Source organism: Neolamprologus multifasciatus, chromosome 20, assembly GCF_963576455.1.
Source record: "Neolamprologus multifasciatus chromosome 20, fNeoMul1.2, whole genome shotgun sequence".
NCBI lineage: Eukaryota > Metazoa > Chordata > Actinopteri > Cichliformes > Cichlidae > Neolamprologus > Neolamprologus multifasciatus.
Window position 1 is genome coordinate 19,503,548 of NC_140458.1, and position 13,259 is coordinate 19,516,806.

General features: G+C 40.8%; 3 protein-coding genes across 6 annotated transcripts in view; all 3 read right to left on the reverse strand.

The window, feature by feature from the left end:
- Positions 1-587: 587 nt before the first annotated feature.
- snrpg (small nuclear ribonucleoprotein polypeptide G) lies at positions 588-3,555 on the reverse strand. Its single transcript, XM_085144675.1, has 4 exons — positions 3,419-3,555; positions 3,223-3,245; positions 2,424-2,548; positions 588-834 (listed from the first exon to the last, which is right to left on the reverse strand). The coding sequence occupies exons 1-4, from the start codon at positions 3,448-3,450 to the stop codon at positions 784-786; spliced, it is 231 nt and encodes a 76-aa protein (XP_085000801.1). The 5' UTR covers positions 3,451-3,555; the 3' UTR covers positions 588-783.
- Positions 3,556-4,533: 978 nt separating this feature from the next.
- Positions 4,534-8,655, reverse strand: LOC146494833 (uncharacterized). 2 transcript variants are annotated; one of them, XM_085144665.1, is made up of 2 exons: positions 8,570-8,655; positions 4,534-7,974 (listed from the first exon to the last, which is right to left on the reverse strand). In XM_085144665.1, the coding sequence occupies exon 2, from the start codon at positions 7,947-7,949 to the stop codon at positions 6,393-6,395; it is 1,557 nt and encodes a 518-aa protein (XP_085000791.1). In that variant the 5' UTR covers positions 7,950-7,974; positions 8,570-8,655; the 3' UTR covers positions 4,534-6,392. The 2 variants fall into 2 exon arrangements, with proteins under 2 accessions (XP_085000791.1, XP_085000790.1); XM_085144664.1 differs by lacking the exon at positions 8,570-8,655 and adding an exon at positions 8,397-8,561 and having other exon boundaries at positions 4,535-7,974.
- Positions 8,656-10,512: 1,857 nt separating this feature from the next.
- tbc1d22b (TBC1 domain family, member 22B) overlaps positions 10,513-13,259 on the reverse strand; it is a 29,426-nt gene continuing 26,679 nt past the window's right edge. For all 3 annotated transcript variants that reach the window (XM_085144663.1, XM_085144662.1, XM_085144661.1), the window contains one exon: positions 10,513-12,761. In XM_085144663.1, coding sequence (XP_085000789.1) covers positions 12,633-12,761 — 129 coding nt within the window. In that variant the 3' untranslated portion in view covers positions 10,513-12,632. The remainder of the gene's footprint in view (positions 12,762-13,259) is intronic.

Consider the following 13,259-nt stretch of genomic DNA (forward strand, 5'->3'; position numbering starts at 1 on the left):
TTAGGCCGGCCACTCCTTTAATCCTTCACTTGTTTGTTTTTCCCAAAAAATGTAAAGCACACACTTGACACAATCTTGGCTCAAATATTCAGTTAATAGCTCTTTGGGCATCACATCATTGGTGAACCCCCCCCCCCCCCCCCCCCCCCCACACACACACACACACACACTCTTTTACATCTGTCAGGCTGCTATCTTTGTAGATTCTGAAGCAGCAGGAAGAAATTACTTTTTTGTAAAAGTCAGTGACTAAGTGCATACCTAAATTCAACATGTATTTGGTTTTCTCCTTTTGAAAATAGGCAGGTATAAATGAGCTCAGCAGCAGCCAATCTCCAAAGAAAAACTTTTAGCTTCCGAAGGCCCAGAGAATTACTTAAAATTTCCAAGAAAATCTGTCTCTTAGTGGGGAAAATATGAAGAAATAAGGGGGTTGCACAGTATTTTATATCGGTCCAGCTGGACTCTTATCATCATATTTAGTGTGCAGCTTCCTCTGCCTGTTGCTATAGTAACATGTTGACAGTAACAGAACAATAACTTGTTGTATTGTGGTAATGTGATATAAACTGAATGCAGAAAACCAATTACAAAGAAAACTGATTTATTCACAAGATCACACATTTCAAAAGTCCAAACAAAAAGACTGTATCTATCATCTCACAATTCAAATACAAATGCTTTGTCTCCTTACTGAGGAGCCAGAAAGGGACAACAATGTAAAAAAAAACCCAAAACAAAACAAAAAGTAGGGATTATTTTCTTCAGGTGCCTCCTCCGCTCTCATACTCTCTCCAAGGCCTCCAGCATGATGATGCTGTTTCCCCTGATGACCTGTGAGAAACAACACCACACAGAGTAAACACACTGCCATCATGGCAAATCTCCTAAAGGTTTTAAATAAAGCACTGAGCTCTCCAAATCTAAACAGAATTTAGTATCTTATTCATAGAAGGTAAAGCAAACAGCTTTTCTTGACATTTTAAAGCCTAAATTATACTGAACAGCTGAGCACTCATTCCTGTTGTTTGTAGTTCATTGCCTGGGGAGAATGTGTACTTAGTGTAAAGTAAATCATCCACAGACACAGAGTCCACACAGTCACAAAAAGCAGGCAGGCACAAACTGCCCTAACCATCTCATGATGAAATTTATATCAGTGGGACCTGAGTGTACCCTAGCGGACTTGCTGACGGTATAATTCCTGCTTCAAACCGAGTTAGGATGGTTTTGAAATGAATGAAAATGATTTCCTGGGGCAAACAGCAGCAGATGCAGGTATAACTAATAATGTATGGTATGTGAACACAATTCCACAAGTGTGCTATCGTGCAGTCCACCAAACAGTCCCAACAGCATGTCACTGGATGTGGAAGACATATGTGTTGTTCAAATGCTCACAGGTTGACAAGTGGGCCAGAAACGGGGAGGGCGCGATTGTGGAGTTCGGCAGGAAAGGGTATGACACAAACATGAAAAGAAAAGTACAGACAGTGACTGCAGTGGACACTTTTTGTTGTTTTTGAAAACACTGTTCACTTCATCTCGTTGTATTGAGAACTTTATACTTATCCAAGGCTGGCTGATGGAACAACGACAGCACATGCAAGTGTGGCCCACGCACAGGTTGTAATACATATTTGTGACACTCCATCAACAACAAACACCCTCTGTAGGCAGTCTGTGATTGCCCAGGAACTGCGTTCATGCTACTCCCACTCAAGAATAAAACAAGCATAACAATCTGAAGTTGTTCAGGTCATGGTTAATGTTATCAGGGACGTGCTAAATGTCTGTGAAATAAGGCCCTAAAACTTGTTCCACCAGCTGAGCTAAAACCAAACTGTCAAGTACAACCAGGTTACAAAGGACGAAATACTAGTAGCACATGATATGCAACCAAAATGTATACAAATGACTCCACCAAGTCTCTTTGCACTCCATATGACAGGAAGAGCAAGCGGTGGATGGAAATGACTAACATGATGGAAAAACAGGGCTTTAATCAGGCACAAAATATTTATTTTATTTTGTAATGATATCGTGCAGATTTCAATTTGTACTGCTGCTGAAACAGAGTGTGCCAAAATGCAAAGGGTTCACGTGCAAATGAATATTGGCAATCTTGTTAATATACTACAGCTAAAGCTATCAAGAAAGATCGGGGTCTTAATGGGAGTGCTTTGCAGCATGTTCAGACCGTGGCAAATATGAAGTCTGACACCATTATAACCAGAACTCTCTCGTAAATAAACAAGCTGTAATTGAGAGGAGAGCAGACTGCTTGAAGATAACAATGCTGTGCTTATCTTAAGCGCACAACTTTTCTTTGGTTGGATGCACAAACTAAAGAATGAACAGAAGGAATGGGTTCATGGCCTTTGGTGACAATACAGAAAATTAAGAAAGACAAAGGTACTGACCACCATGCCAATTGTGTTCTGCTGTCCTCCGGGGCCCATCTCCAGACAGTCATCCACCACCAGGTTCATAAAAGGGTCAAACCCCCGCAGGATGCCTTGCACATGTCTGCCTCCATTCAGCTTCACTGAAAGGAGAAAAAATAAATCACTATGAGGAATTTTACAAACTGCTCAGTTTATTTATTTCTGAGACTGATCCATCTTTAAACTCAAAGTTTAGATTGTCCACATACTACCACGAATATTTACATACAGCAAAGTAAGACATCCATATTTATGCTATCACATAACCTAACTTTTGAGTCCACATCTATGAAAGGTACTTGACTTACCCAGTGTGAGGAATCAACTTATTATTCCGAGGGTTACAACAAGCTTATTTTCCAACTTTTAAAGACCATAAAGACATCTCACAATTATAGTATAGTGTCAATGAAAGACAGTAGGGGTTATAAGACCTGTGCAAGTTATACAATATATCAACATTTGTCCTAACCATCGCATTTCTAGCAGTACTTCCCAGCAACACAACACGCTGCGCGTATTAAAATACATTTCCCCCTATGTGTATTGCCTGCACTACATGTCTGCTCTTTGTTATGAGATCCTGAACAAACAGTGAGCAGAGGTCATCGAAGAAGGCTTTGTAAAGTGTACCAGCTGAAAACATAATTACTGAAATTATTCAATAACTTTGCTTTGATAATTCATGCTGTTGCTCAAAAACAACGAAAGACAGGAACAGATTCACTTTTAACATTCCGGCTGCATTTGAATCTGTGCTTGGAGTCATACTCACATGAAAGCTTCTTGTCCATGAACCTGGAAAAGAAACCCATCAGCATCGGTTACATGGTCACAGTTTCTTCACAGGCATGTTAGCTAATGTTAGCTTGTGGCTATTACAAACAATGTAACAGATCTGCTATACAGGAAACAAGAAGCACGTACAAAATAACCAGTGCGCGTTTATTTATCAAAGATCATTGACTTACTTCTTCAGCTCGGGTGGGTGTGCTTTACTCATTTTTATCTGTATTTTCTGAACGCCGAAGCACTCGTTCGCAATCTTTTCGTTTCACCAAACCGCGGAAAGAAAGCGTGCGCCGACAACCGGAACTTCATTGGTGAAATCTCATAGTGGACCTTTTGCGTTTTCCTCACAGCGCCGCCATGAGGACAGGAGGAGGGAGAGCCGGCCAGCTTTGAATGCATATAGTAGTGGAAGAAATATTCAAATCATTTATTTAAATGCAATTATCACAGTATATCCCTCACATCACCACCGGAAACAGCTTTTCCTGTTGATAAAAGGCAGGACAGATTCATACTTTGATGTTTAGGCAAAATTCTAACCCTGCCATCCCATCCTGGGATCAAAACTCATCAATCCAGGTAACATTTTTCTAACCCTGTAATGTCCACTTTTAGTGAGCCTGGTTGATTCATAGTGTCAGTTTCCTGTTCTTAGCTCACAGAAGTGCCACCCGTTGAGTTCTGATGGTGCTGCAGCACATCTGCTTCATTGTCCATGTTGTGCATTCAGAGATGCTGTTCTGCATACCTTGGTTGTAACCAGTGGTAACTTGAATTATTGTTACCATCTGGCCTGACGAAGCACTAGGCCAAAGCATTTTCACCCAGAGAAATTTTGTTCACTTACTGGGTGTTTTCTCTTTTTTAGACAATTCTTTGTAAACCCCGTTTATGGTTGGGTGAGGAAAATCCAGTGTATGTTCAGTTTTTTGGGGGGTGTTTTGCTATAAGACCAAGTGGGCCCAATGACAACCATTATTTGTTGACAAATACATTTAATAATTTGAGGAAAATCATATTAGTGTAATTATTTTTTTTAATAATGAATTCCAATGTACATTATTGCATTTTATAACATTGTTTTACTGTTCCTGCTTTAAGAGTAATGTGTAAGCTTCATGGCCATTAGTTGTTACACCGTTGACTATGTTCAGAATACAAATGGAAGAGCTTTTAGCTGCGACCTGCAATTTCAATAATGATTTATATTATCTGAACCTAGAAACTATCTAAAATCATCAAAAATAAATGTATATATTTGAGTAGAAATGAAATAACTTTAAACCACTTTGAATAAAATCAAATTATGGTATAATTTTTGCAATTTCCCCTTGCTAATTTCAACTGTCATCCATTAATTACTATCAGTCTGCTGTGGCATGCAGTCAGTTTGAAAATTCACAGAATTAGAACAGCAGAAATGATGCAAAGAAAACATCTGACAACTGTTAAATTTTATTTATGTCATCTGCAAAGAGCCATACACACCAACTTACAAAAGACCTCAGAAAAGTAGAAACTTCAAAACCTAGAAACGTATCTTCTACATGTTCACAGTCGCATTTTGAAAACAGTAGTTGAAAATACTTTAGAAAAAAAAAATCATGTTGATTTAAGTTTATTCACCAAAGCGCACTTATTGAGCATCGTAGACACACTGAAGGGCTGCCGTCAGTCCATCTGTTTGCATAGTTAGGAAATACGACCCGAGCTCATGCAAGCTAAAAAGCAGGGCCATTATGAAAGGCATTGTTTCGGGTAGAGTTATCCATGAAAGCCAAGTTTGCTCACTATATAGATTACTGCGATCTCTCTTCCATGATAAAATATTAGGAAACAGCATGTAAACAAACAGTGTTACACACTACAATCTCATTTAGACCCTGGGGCTGCATTTTATCTCTCGAGCAAAGAAATGAACCTCCACCCAGTGCTCCAAGTAGTGCTGCTAACACTCACATTCGGGACACAAGACTGACAACACGACAAGTTCAGACACCACAATTGATGAATAATTATTGCCAAATTTGTAAGAAAATACAGCAGAAAACATAACAAAAACTAGACAAGTAGCAAACAATGTGTCAGGCAGTGTTCTGGCCAGAATGTACCACAGTTGAGCAGATGGCCTCATTTCTCAAAAGAACAAAAAACAAAACCCTGAGGCAAAGATGAGCTTAGCTCCACTTTGAGCATCCGAGCAAATCCCAACCTGTTTTTGGAAAATGGGGTTGATTAGAAATGAACAGTTCAAACTCTAAGCGCTGGGAAGTTTATCCAAGGTCCAGGAACCTTTACACAACTGATGTTATTATTAACAGCCATTTTCAGCTGCTCCCTTCTCACAAGGGATCGCCACAGTGGGTGACTCCACAAGTTTGACTGGCAGAGGTTTATGCTCTTTTTATGGCCTCCCTAATACAACAATTTGTGGAAGTTTTTATACCACTCTGTGGTATAAAAGTGGATACACAGACAACAACTGGTCTGAAAGAGGGACTCCTGGGTTTAAAGGTTTGGATACTTTGAATGGATCAAACGAATCAAAATCAAACTGTTCTGGCTTCTACAGTTTTCAATGCATTATAGAGTGAAAATTTGCAGACAACAACAGTCCTTCACAGTGAAAATGTTAGCTTTATGTTCAATTTCATATCATCAGTCTTGCTGTAATAAAGCTGAGACTCATCTTAAAGGCTGCTGCTGCTAAACAACATAAACACATATTCTGTGTAATTCTTCTTTGTTGTATTTCACTACAATGCAACTTATTAATGCACCGTTGCTCTGCAAGACGCATCTGAGAAGATGTCATGTTCTCAGATGTACAAACACTGATTAAACCTCCCTTTAAAAGCTGCTGTGATGGATCTTAGACAAACTGATATCCACATTGTGCTTTTCAATGAGTCTTGCACGAGAAAATAAAATTCATGGTAAAGGGCTAAATAAAAGCTCAATAAGACATTCTTTTTAACTGTTGATATGGTTTGGATAACAAAGCCCGAGCTTGGGGTACAAAAGCAATATATTCTGAATGCTCAATCAGTGAACTCGTGACTCAACAAGAATTTCACAGAGATTTCATCACTCCCCTCTGTCTAACCCTTCAAGGCAAAAAGGCGGGTTGCTGATGACATTCACACTGACACGTCAGGCTTTGTTGGCTTGATGCGTGTAGCCCTCTGTCAAGCTGTCCTCCTCCACCCTGACTCGCAGGTGCTCCTGACAGTGTTCTAGGAAAGAGTCAAGCGCAGAGAACCCCTGCTGGCAGGGCACGCAGTGATACAGCCTCTGCCTCCTGGAGCCTGGCCATTTGCACGTGTCCATCTCGGTGGTGCACACACTGCACTGTCTCCTCTTCATGGAGGTTTGGTGGAGCTCCATGTGTTCCTTCAGCTGCTGCTGCAGAGAGAAAACCTCTGCACAGGAGGGGCACGGGAAATCTCTCTCCACCTCCTCCTGAGCTTCAGGCACTTCTGTGCATCTCCCTGAAACACCTTTCTTGGTCAACCGTCGAATGACTTTCCTGGGTCTCCCTGGGCCAGCCCTGACTGTCTTAATCTCAGCGAGGCTGGTTTTGGCTTTATTTGGTCTGTTTTCTGATAGTTTGGAGGAGTCTTTGGTGGTACATCCTACAGTCTTGCTTTTGTTTTTGATAGCCACCAAGCTCAAGGCTGTATGCTGTCTGTAGTGTGCCCTAAGTGATAAATGGTGGACAAAGACTTTTCCGCAGACCTGACAGGGATACGTGCCTGCTTTCCTCCGCTTGATGACGACTGGCCTCGGCTCTCTCCTGACATTCTTCTCTCTACTGTGCTTTTCTTTTCTGTGCACGTACAGTTTAGAGGTGCTCCTGAAAACCATGTCACAGGAGCGACAGCTCAGCAGCTTCTTTTGAGATTTTGAACTCTTGCTTGGCTCTTCATTCACCTTAGCACTCTTTCCTTTCCTCACCTCCCCATCAGTGGCATTTTGCTCCTCTGCATGGCTGGCCTGTTCATGGCGTTGCAGTGCAGCTTCTGAGCGGAAGACTCTTGAGCAGAGTTGGCACGTGTTGATAGCTCGGCCACTAGGCCCTGGAGTATCTGAAGAATCAGAGCGAGTGGAATCCCCCTCAGAAACAGGTGAAGAGTCGTCAGGGAGTCTGCTGGCATCAGCTATATCGGACAGGGACGGCAGCTCATTGCAGCCGGCCTGTTGGTGCTGCAGCAGAGCCTGCTTCTGGCTGAAACCTCTCCCACACGGGGCACACGCATATGGGCTGCGGTCCATGTGATGAGGCTGGCGGTGAAGTGGCTTGTCCAGGGGCCTGCCAGGATCAGAAGTGTGAGTCGCGCACGTAGAGCAGGGGGAACCAAACAATGACATCCCATGACAAAGCTCGCAGCGTGTGGACTCGCACTTATGTAGCTGTAAGGATGACCTCAGGGAGAACTCCTGGCCACACGAGGGACACCGGTGAGGCTTGGGCAGTGTGTGTTCAGACTCCTGGTGTTGTAACAGATCTGTGGCATAAGGAAAGGCGCTACCACATTCTTGACACAGATAGGTGGGCTGCTGAGGCAGACGCTGCCTCTGGGTTTGTGTGTGCGGTTTTGTCTCTGCCCTAGCGATAAAGGTGGCAAGCCTTGACAGAGTGTCTGTGGCTGAGCTGGAGCGACCAAATGACTCCTGGGACCTTGTAGTACTCCAGCTGACTCCATCCATCCTCCTTCACCAAGCTTTCTCCTGGCTTTAATGGAGACACAAGAGGTTTGAGCAGCTAGCCTTTAATTCACTCAGACACAAGATCTAAAAGGCTAAGGTACTGAGAAGTGTTTTGGTTGTAAGCTAAATGGCACCACGCCTACAGTCAACAGCTAGCCAAGCCAAGCTCTGATAGGATGAGGGGAAACGTGCCTTCTTTTTAACTTGTTCCTCTTTTTTGTTGACATTCTGAATTACTGGTCGCTAAGTTTTATTCTTCTATTCTATTTGGACAACACAGACTGAGACGATAGGTATCAGTTTAGTGATAAGTCTGAGCCTCTACAACGGTACCCTTACAACAACACAGCTGCGACCACGGGCTAGCTTTGTGTTTGCTAAGGTTAGCTCGCTGCTAGCCTCGCCAACACGTCAGAAATGCACACTTGCGCTTGTTAACTAGCTTACCTTGGCACTCAGACAGGAGCAGTGCAGCGGCTGTATTGACGAGTGAATCGATTCAGACAGTGCGTTGCATTATTAATGGGATTCTTTAACAGAAACCACACTGGCATGACTGCTAAACTGAAAGCGAAGTTTTCTTAGCACTGGGTCCGGGTCACTTCCGGCACGTCACTTACCCACTTTGCAGCTTGAGTTCTCAGGTATGCACAGTGACTGTAGGTATGATGCTTCTCCTCTCTCTTATCTAGCCCATTTACAGCCTTGCTAGTTACAATTAAAATGACGTTCAAACCAAAACAATTTATTAAAATTTTTTAAATTAATTCCAGCAGTTGCTGACCCCTAATTAACTATTAAAAAGACATAAAATCAAAAATGTTCTCTGCCCCTTTCAACAAGGGTGTTTCCAGATTCATATCGACCATGTTACAGATGGGAACTAGAACAAAGCAGGGAAAGCCCAAAGAAATCATATTTCATCAGAAAGAATAGATTATAATGTAGGAAACTGGTAACGTAAGAAAAAGTTGTAAATATTTTTTAGGAGTTTATAATTAGAGTACTTAAAGTAAATTACTTATTATTTAGTTATTCTTATTGGATCATAAAATCGATTCTTTTGTGTATGTCACTTTAATGTTGCTGGTGGAGATATCTTCAATGCCTTGCGATGTTGAGTAGAAATGATTGAGGTAGCGTGGTGGTCCTGGGTTTGAAACCAGGCTGAGGCCTTTCTATGTGAAGTTTCCATGTTTTTCCCCTGCTTGCGTGGGTGATCCCTGTATACTCTGGCTTTCTCCCACAGTCCAAACATATGGATGGGTTAGGTTAATTGGCCATAGGCGTGGTTCAAGGGGTTGGGAAGCTCATCTTGGAAGGTTGCCGGTTGCCAGTTCCATCCCCAGCTCTGTCTGTCCTGGTCGTTGTGTCCTTGGGCAAGACACTTCACCTACTGCATACTGGTGTTGGCCAGAGGGGCCGATGGCGCGATATGGCAGCCTCGCTTCTGTCAGTCTGCCCCAGGGCAGCTGTGGCTACAACTGTAGCTGGCCTGCACCAGTGTGTGAATGTGAGAGTGAATGAATAGTGGAATTGTAAAATGCTTTGAGAGTCTCAAAAAGCGCTGTATAAATGCTATGACTGACTGTTTGTGTGTTTTAGTCCTGTGATATACTGGCAACTCGTGGAGGATTACTCCACCTTTTGCCTGGTGACCCTCCCCCTTCCCTGACTTGGAAAAAAAGAAGAAAATGAATGGCTGAAATAAATTATTGTCACACAGAAATACTCAAGAAAAAATTTAAAACTAGAGAAACAACCCAAGTAAGTATAAAATGCAGTTTTTAAATGATGATTTCATTTATTAAGGGAACAAAGCTATCCAAACTTAATTTAAAATAGTAATTACATGCGACCCCTGGCAGGAATAGCGACAATCAAGAACAGTGGCTCACATCGCTGTGGAAGAATTTTGTCCCACTCTTCTTTGCATAAGCATTTCAATTCAGCCACACACAAAGGTTTTTGAGCAGAAGCCACCTGTTTAAAGTGACACCAAAGCATCTCAATCAGGTTTAAGTCTGGACTTTGATTAGGCCACTCAAAAAACATTTTTTAGTCATTCACAGGTGAACTTGCTGGTGCATTTTGAATTTTTGTCTGAATTATTAAGTGTGCTTGAGCTTCAGGGCATGAACAGACGGTGAGAAATTCATTCTTTCGTGTAGAGAGCAGAATTCATAGTTCCATCAATTACAGTTGAGTTGATGATGGCTGGGATGATGTTCTTCTTATGAAATGATGTAATATTTTTATGTCAAAGTGGTTTTTACTACATTCATATAAAAGTTTTTGTTAAGTTTATATGAATGTGTGTGTGATTGGGTGAATGACCTGCTGTAGCAAAAACCACTTTGAATGCCCCCCCCCCCAAAACAAACAAACAAACAAACAAACAAACAAACAAACAAACAAACCTGAAAGACAGCAAATACCTTTTCACATCACTATATGTGCTTGTATAATTTTTTCCTCACATAGATTTCATCATAAATGTGAAGGATGTTGGAACTGCATGCTTTAAATGGTGCTATAAAATAATATATCAACCCAATCCATGTACACACATCTTGTTTGTTTAATATAATCAGAAAAGGTGAATATACAGCTGAGACTGTAATAATTTAACAAGTCTTCATTTAAGGCTGAAGCCAGCATTGACTAGTGAAGCACTCTGTAAAACAAGCTGTACTGTTCCAATAAAGATTGGATTTGTTGTTGCAGCTGCTTGGAAAAAAAAACATTTTGTTAAGTCTTTAGCTATTAACATCACATTTTTTGAACAGAATGACCTTTAAATTAAAACAAACAAACAAAAAACCCCAGCATGGAGTCACAGTAATGACAATCATGTGGCTCGCCTGAATGAATGAAAGTGACTTTAAGGCTACACGCATACTGTAACACTCCAAAAAACATTCAAGGTGGTAGATGAAGATTGATTATGGAAATCTGATGACTGATAAATAGTGGACAAGACTGGTGTTCCTTCATAAATAAAGGAGAATCTATTTCACCATCATGTCTTCAGTAGCACTTCACTGAATAAAATGCCATTAAGTAGCTCAGAACTCCAGTTATAGTTGAAATGGATTAAGACTCATGAACAATGTTGCTCCATTCAGTCTGCTGTGATCTATGGTGATGACGGTGGCAGCCATCAGCTGGGCGTCACAACTTTCCAACAGAAACTTTGGTCCAGAATGAATCAGGTTAAAGAGTGAAGCAGATGACCCAACTTAGATTGATTTTCTTTCTATTAGATGCACAAAGTATAAGAGTGTTGTCATACCTTTCAAACATATGTTGCACTATTATTATCACTGGCAATGAAGGTAGATGAGTTGTAACGCACACAATCAGATTTAAAAAAAAAAAAAAGAAAGAAAAAAACACTGTTGCACAAATAGTTTCATGGAGCATGTCAGGAAAGCATTACACTGCATGTGTACCGTACCAATGCTCTATAGGGTATTGTCAGGGATGTGGAGCTGCATTCAGATAGCATAATGACTTTCAATACCAACACAGGCATTTCCTCCAATTAAAACATACTGATTGTAAATATTCTGTATAACTGATGTTATTGAATGTTTTTAATCACTTGTAATTATGCACAGATTTTACACTGACAGGTATCTCTTGAAACACTTCGGGTAAAACCTCCAGTTTTGGCCCGGGTAAAACCTCAGGCCAAAACTGACAGCTGGCTGACTTTTGAGTGTTGATGCAGTGTGTCAATCTGCAATCTTCATCAAAAGCTGGATTACAATTGTATAAACTTCACTACAATTTTAAACAATTTTAAGTAGCTACTGAATTAATTTAGCACAGTTCAGGTTCAGGAAAGATCTGAACAGTGCTAAGTTTAGATTTTTAAATAAAACTCTAACTTTACAGTTGTTGTTATTTCCAAACTATACCTCCGTTCTTCACAGTGATTTAGAAATTAAAAGTGATATTGACACCAAATCAGTCTTTTTGCTTTACACCCCAAACACAACCTAAAAAATTAAATACAATACCTTCTATTTGCTACTCTTAGGTAATACTTACTAATTACAACCCAGAATATCAGTCGCGGCTTTAAAGATGCTGATTGTACAGAGCGATTTTGGTTAAACCAAAAAGCCTCTATTTAACAAAGAAAGGGGACTGCCAGCCAGACAATGTAAAACTAAGCTTTGTATTCCAGTTGCCTGCTTTATACCCAATATTGTCCCTTGTAAAACAAAAAATGCAAAAAATATAATCTTTAGATACCATTTCTCACTAAAAGGATGATCTCACAAACATTCATCATCCCACTATATTACAGTGTCTTCTTTCACGCTTACAGTGAACATAAGAGATGACCAAAAACAGTATAAGTAAACCAGAGTGGCATAGTCGAGTTGTTATTTATACTGTCACAGTCCACCGTTGCAGTGCAACGCTGCCTGCAAAATAGTCCCATATTCACTGAGTTGTGTGCAATGTAAGCCCCCAAATTAACTTAATATTCACTGGACTTCATTTTCACAGTTGATATCACTGACATAACATCCCGTCAGTCTCTTTTACGTTACCTCAGAGACAGCACCTGATGTGCATCTCAGACACCGAAGTTGCCCACTCAAGGTTTAAACTGATTTTTAAAAGTCAAAATGCAGCATTTTCCCTGGTGCGGAAGCATTGGGCTTATCTCTTGTAGTGGCTGGGAGCATCTGCAAACATGTATTTGAGCCTGTAAGCTTCAGCCAGGAGGAGACCGACTTCTTCATTCCCCCAGTGGATTGTAGGAAGGTTCTGCAGTAGCATGAGGAGACCCTAAAGAGCAAGAGAGAGTCCTTAAGATACTCAGTGTTTTGAAAGTTGGAGATACAAAGCCTTTCATTGTCAAACGTAACATATGGGTTAGCATATAAAACTTAGCAGATGTACATGCATACTTGGTTGGTAAACCTACTACAAAACTACAAACAACACTCTTATTTTCTGGTGATCAAATAAATACGGAGCCCCGCAGGGGACATGGGAGAAAAAAAAATTAAGACGGACTTTTGCGAGATCTCACAAAACTTTTGCGAGATCTCGCAAAACCAACTCGGGATCTCGCAAAAATTTTGCAAGATCTCGCAAAACAAACTCGGGAACTCGCAAAACTTTTGCGAGATCTCGCAAAACAAACTCAGGATCTCGCAAAACTTCAAAAGTTGAATTCCAACAATGGCGGCAGCTACTTTTTTTTTCTTTTTTTTTCAAACTTTTATTTAAACATCAGTACTATACAAAATGGAATTAAACAGCACCACAATAATGGTGTTG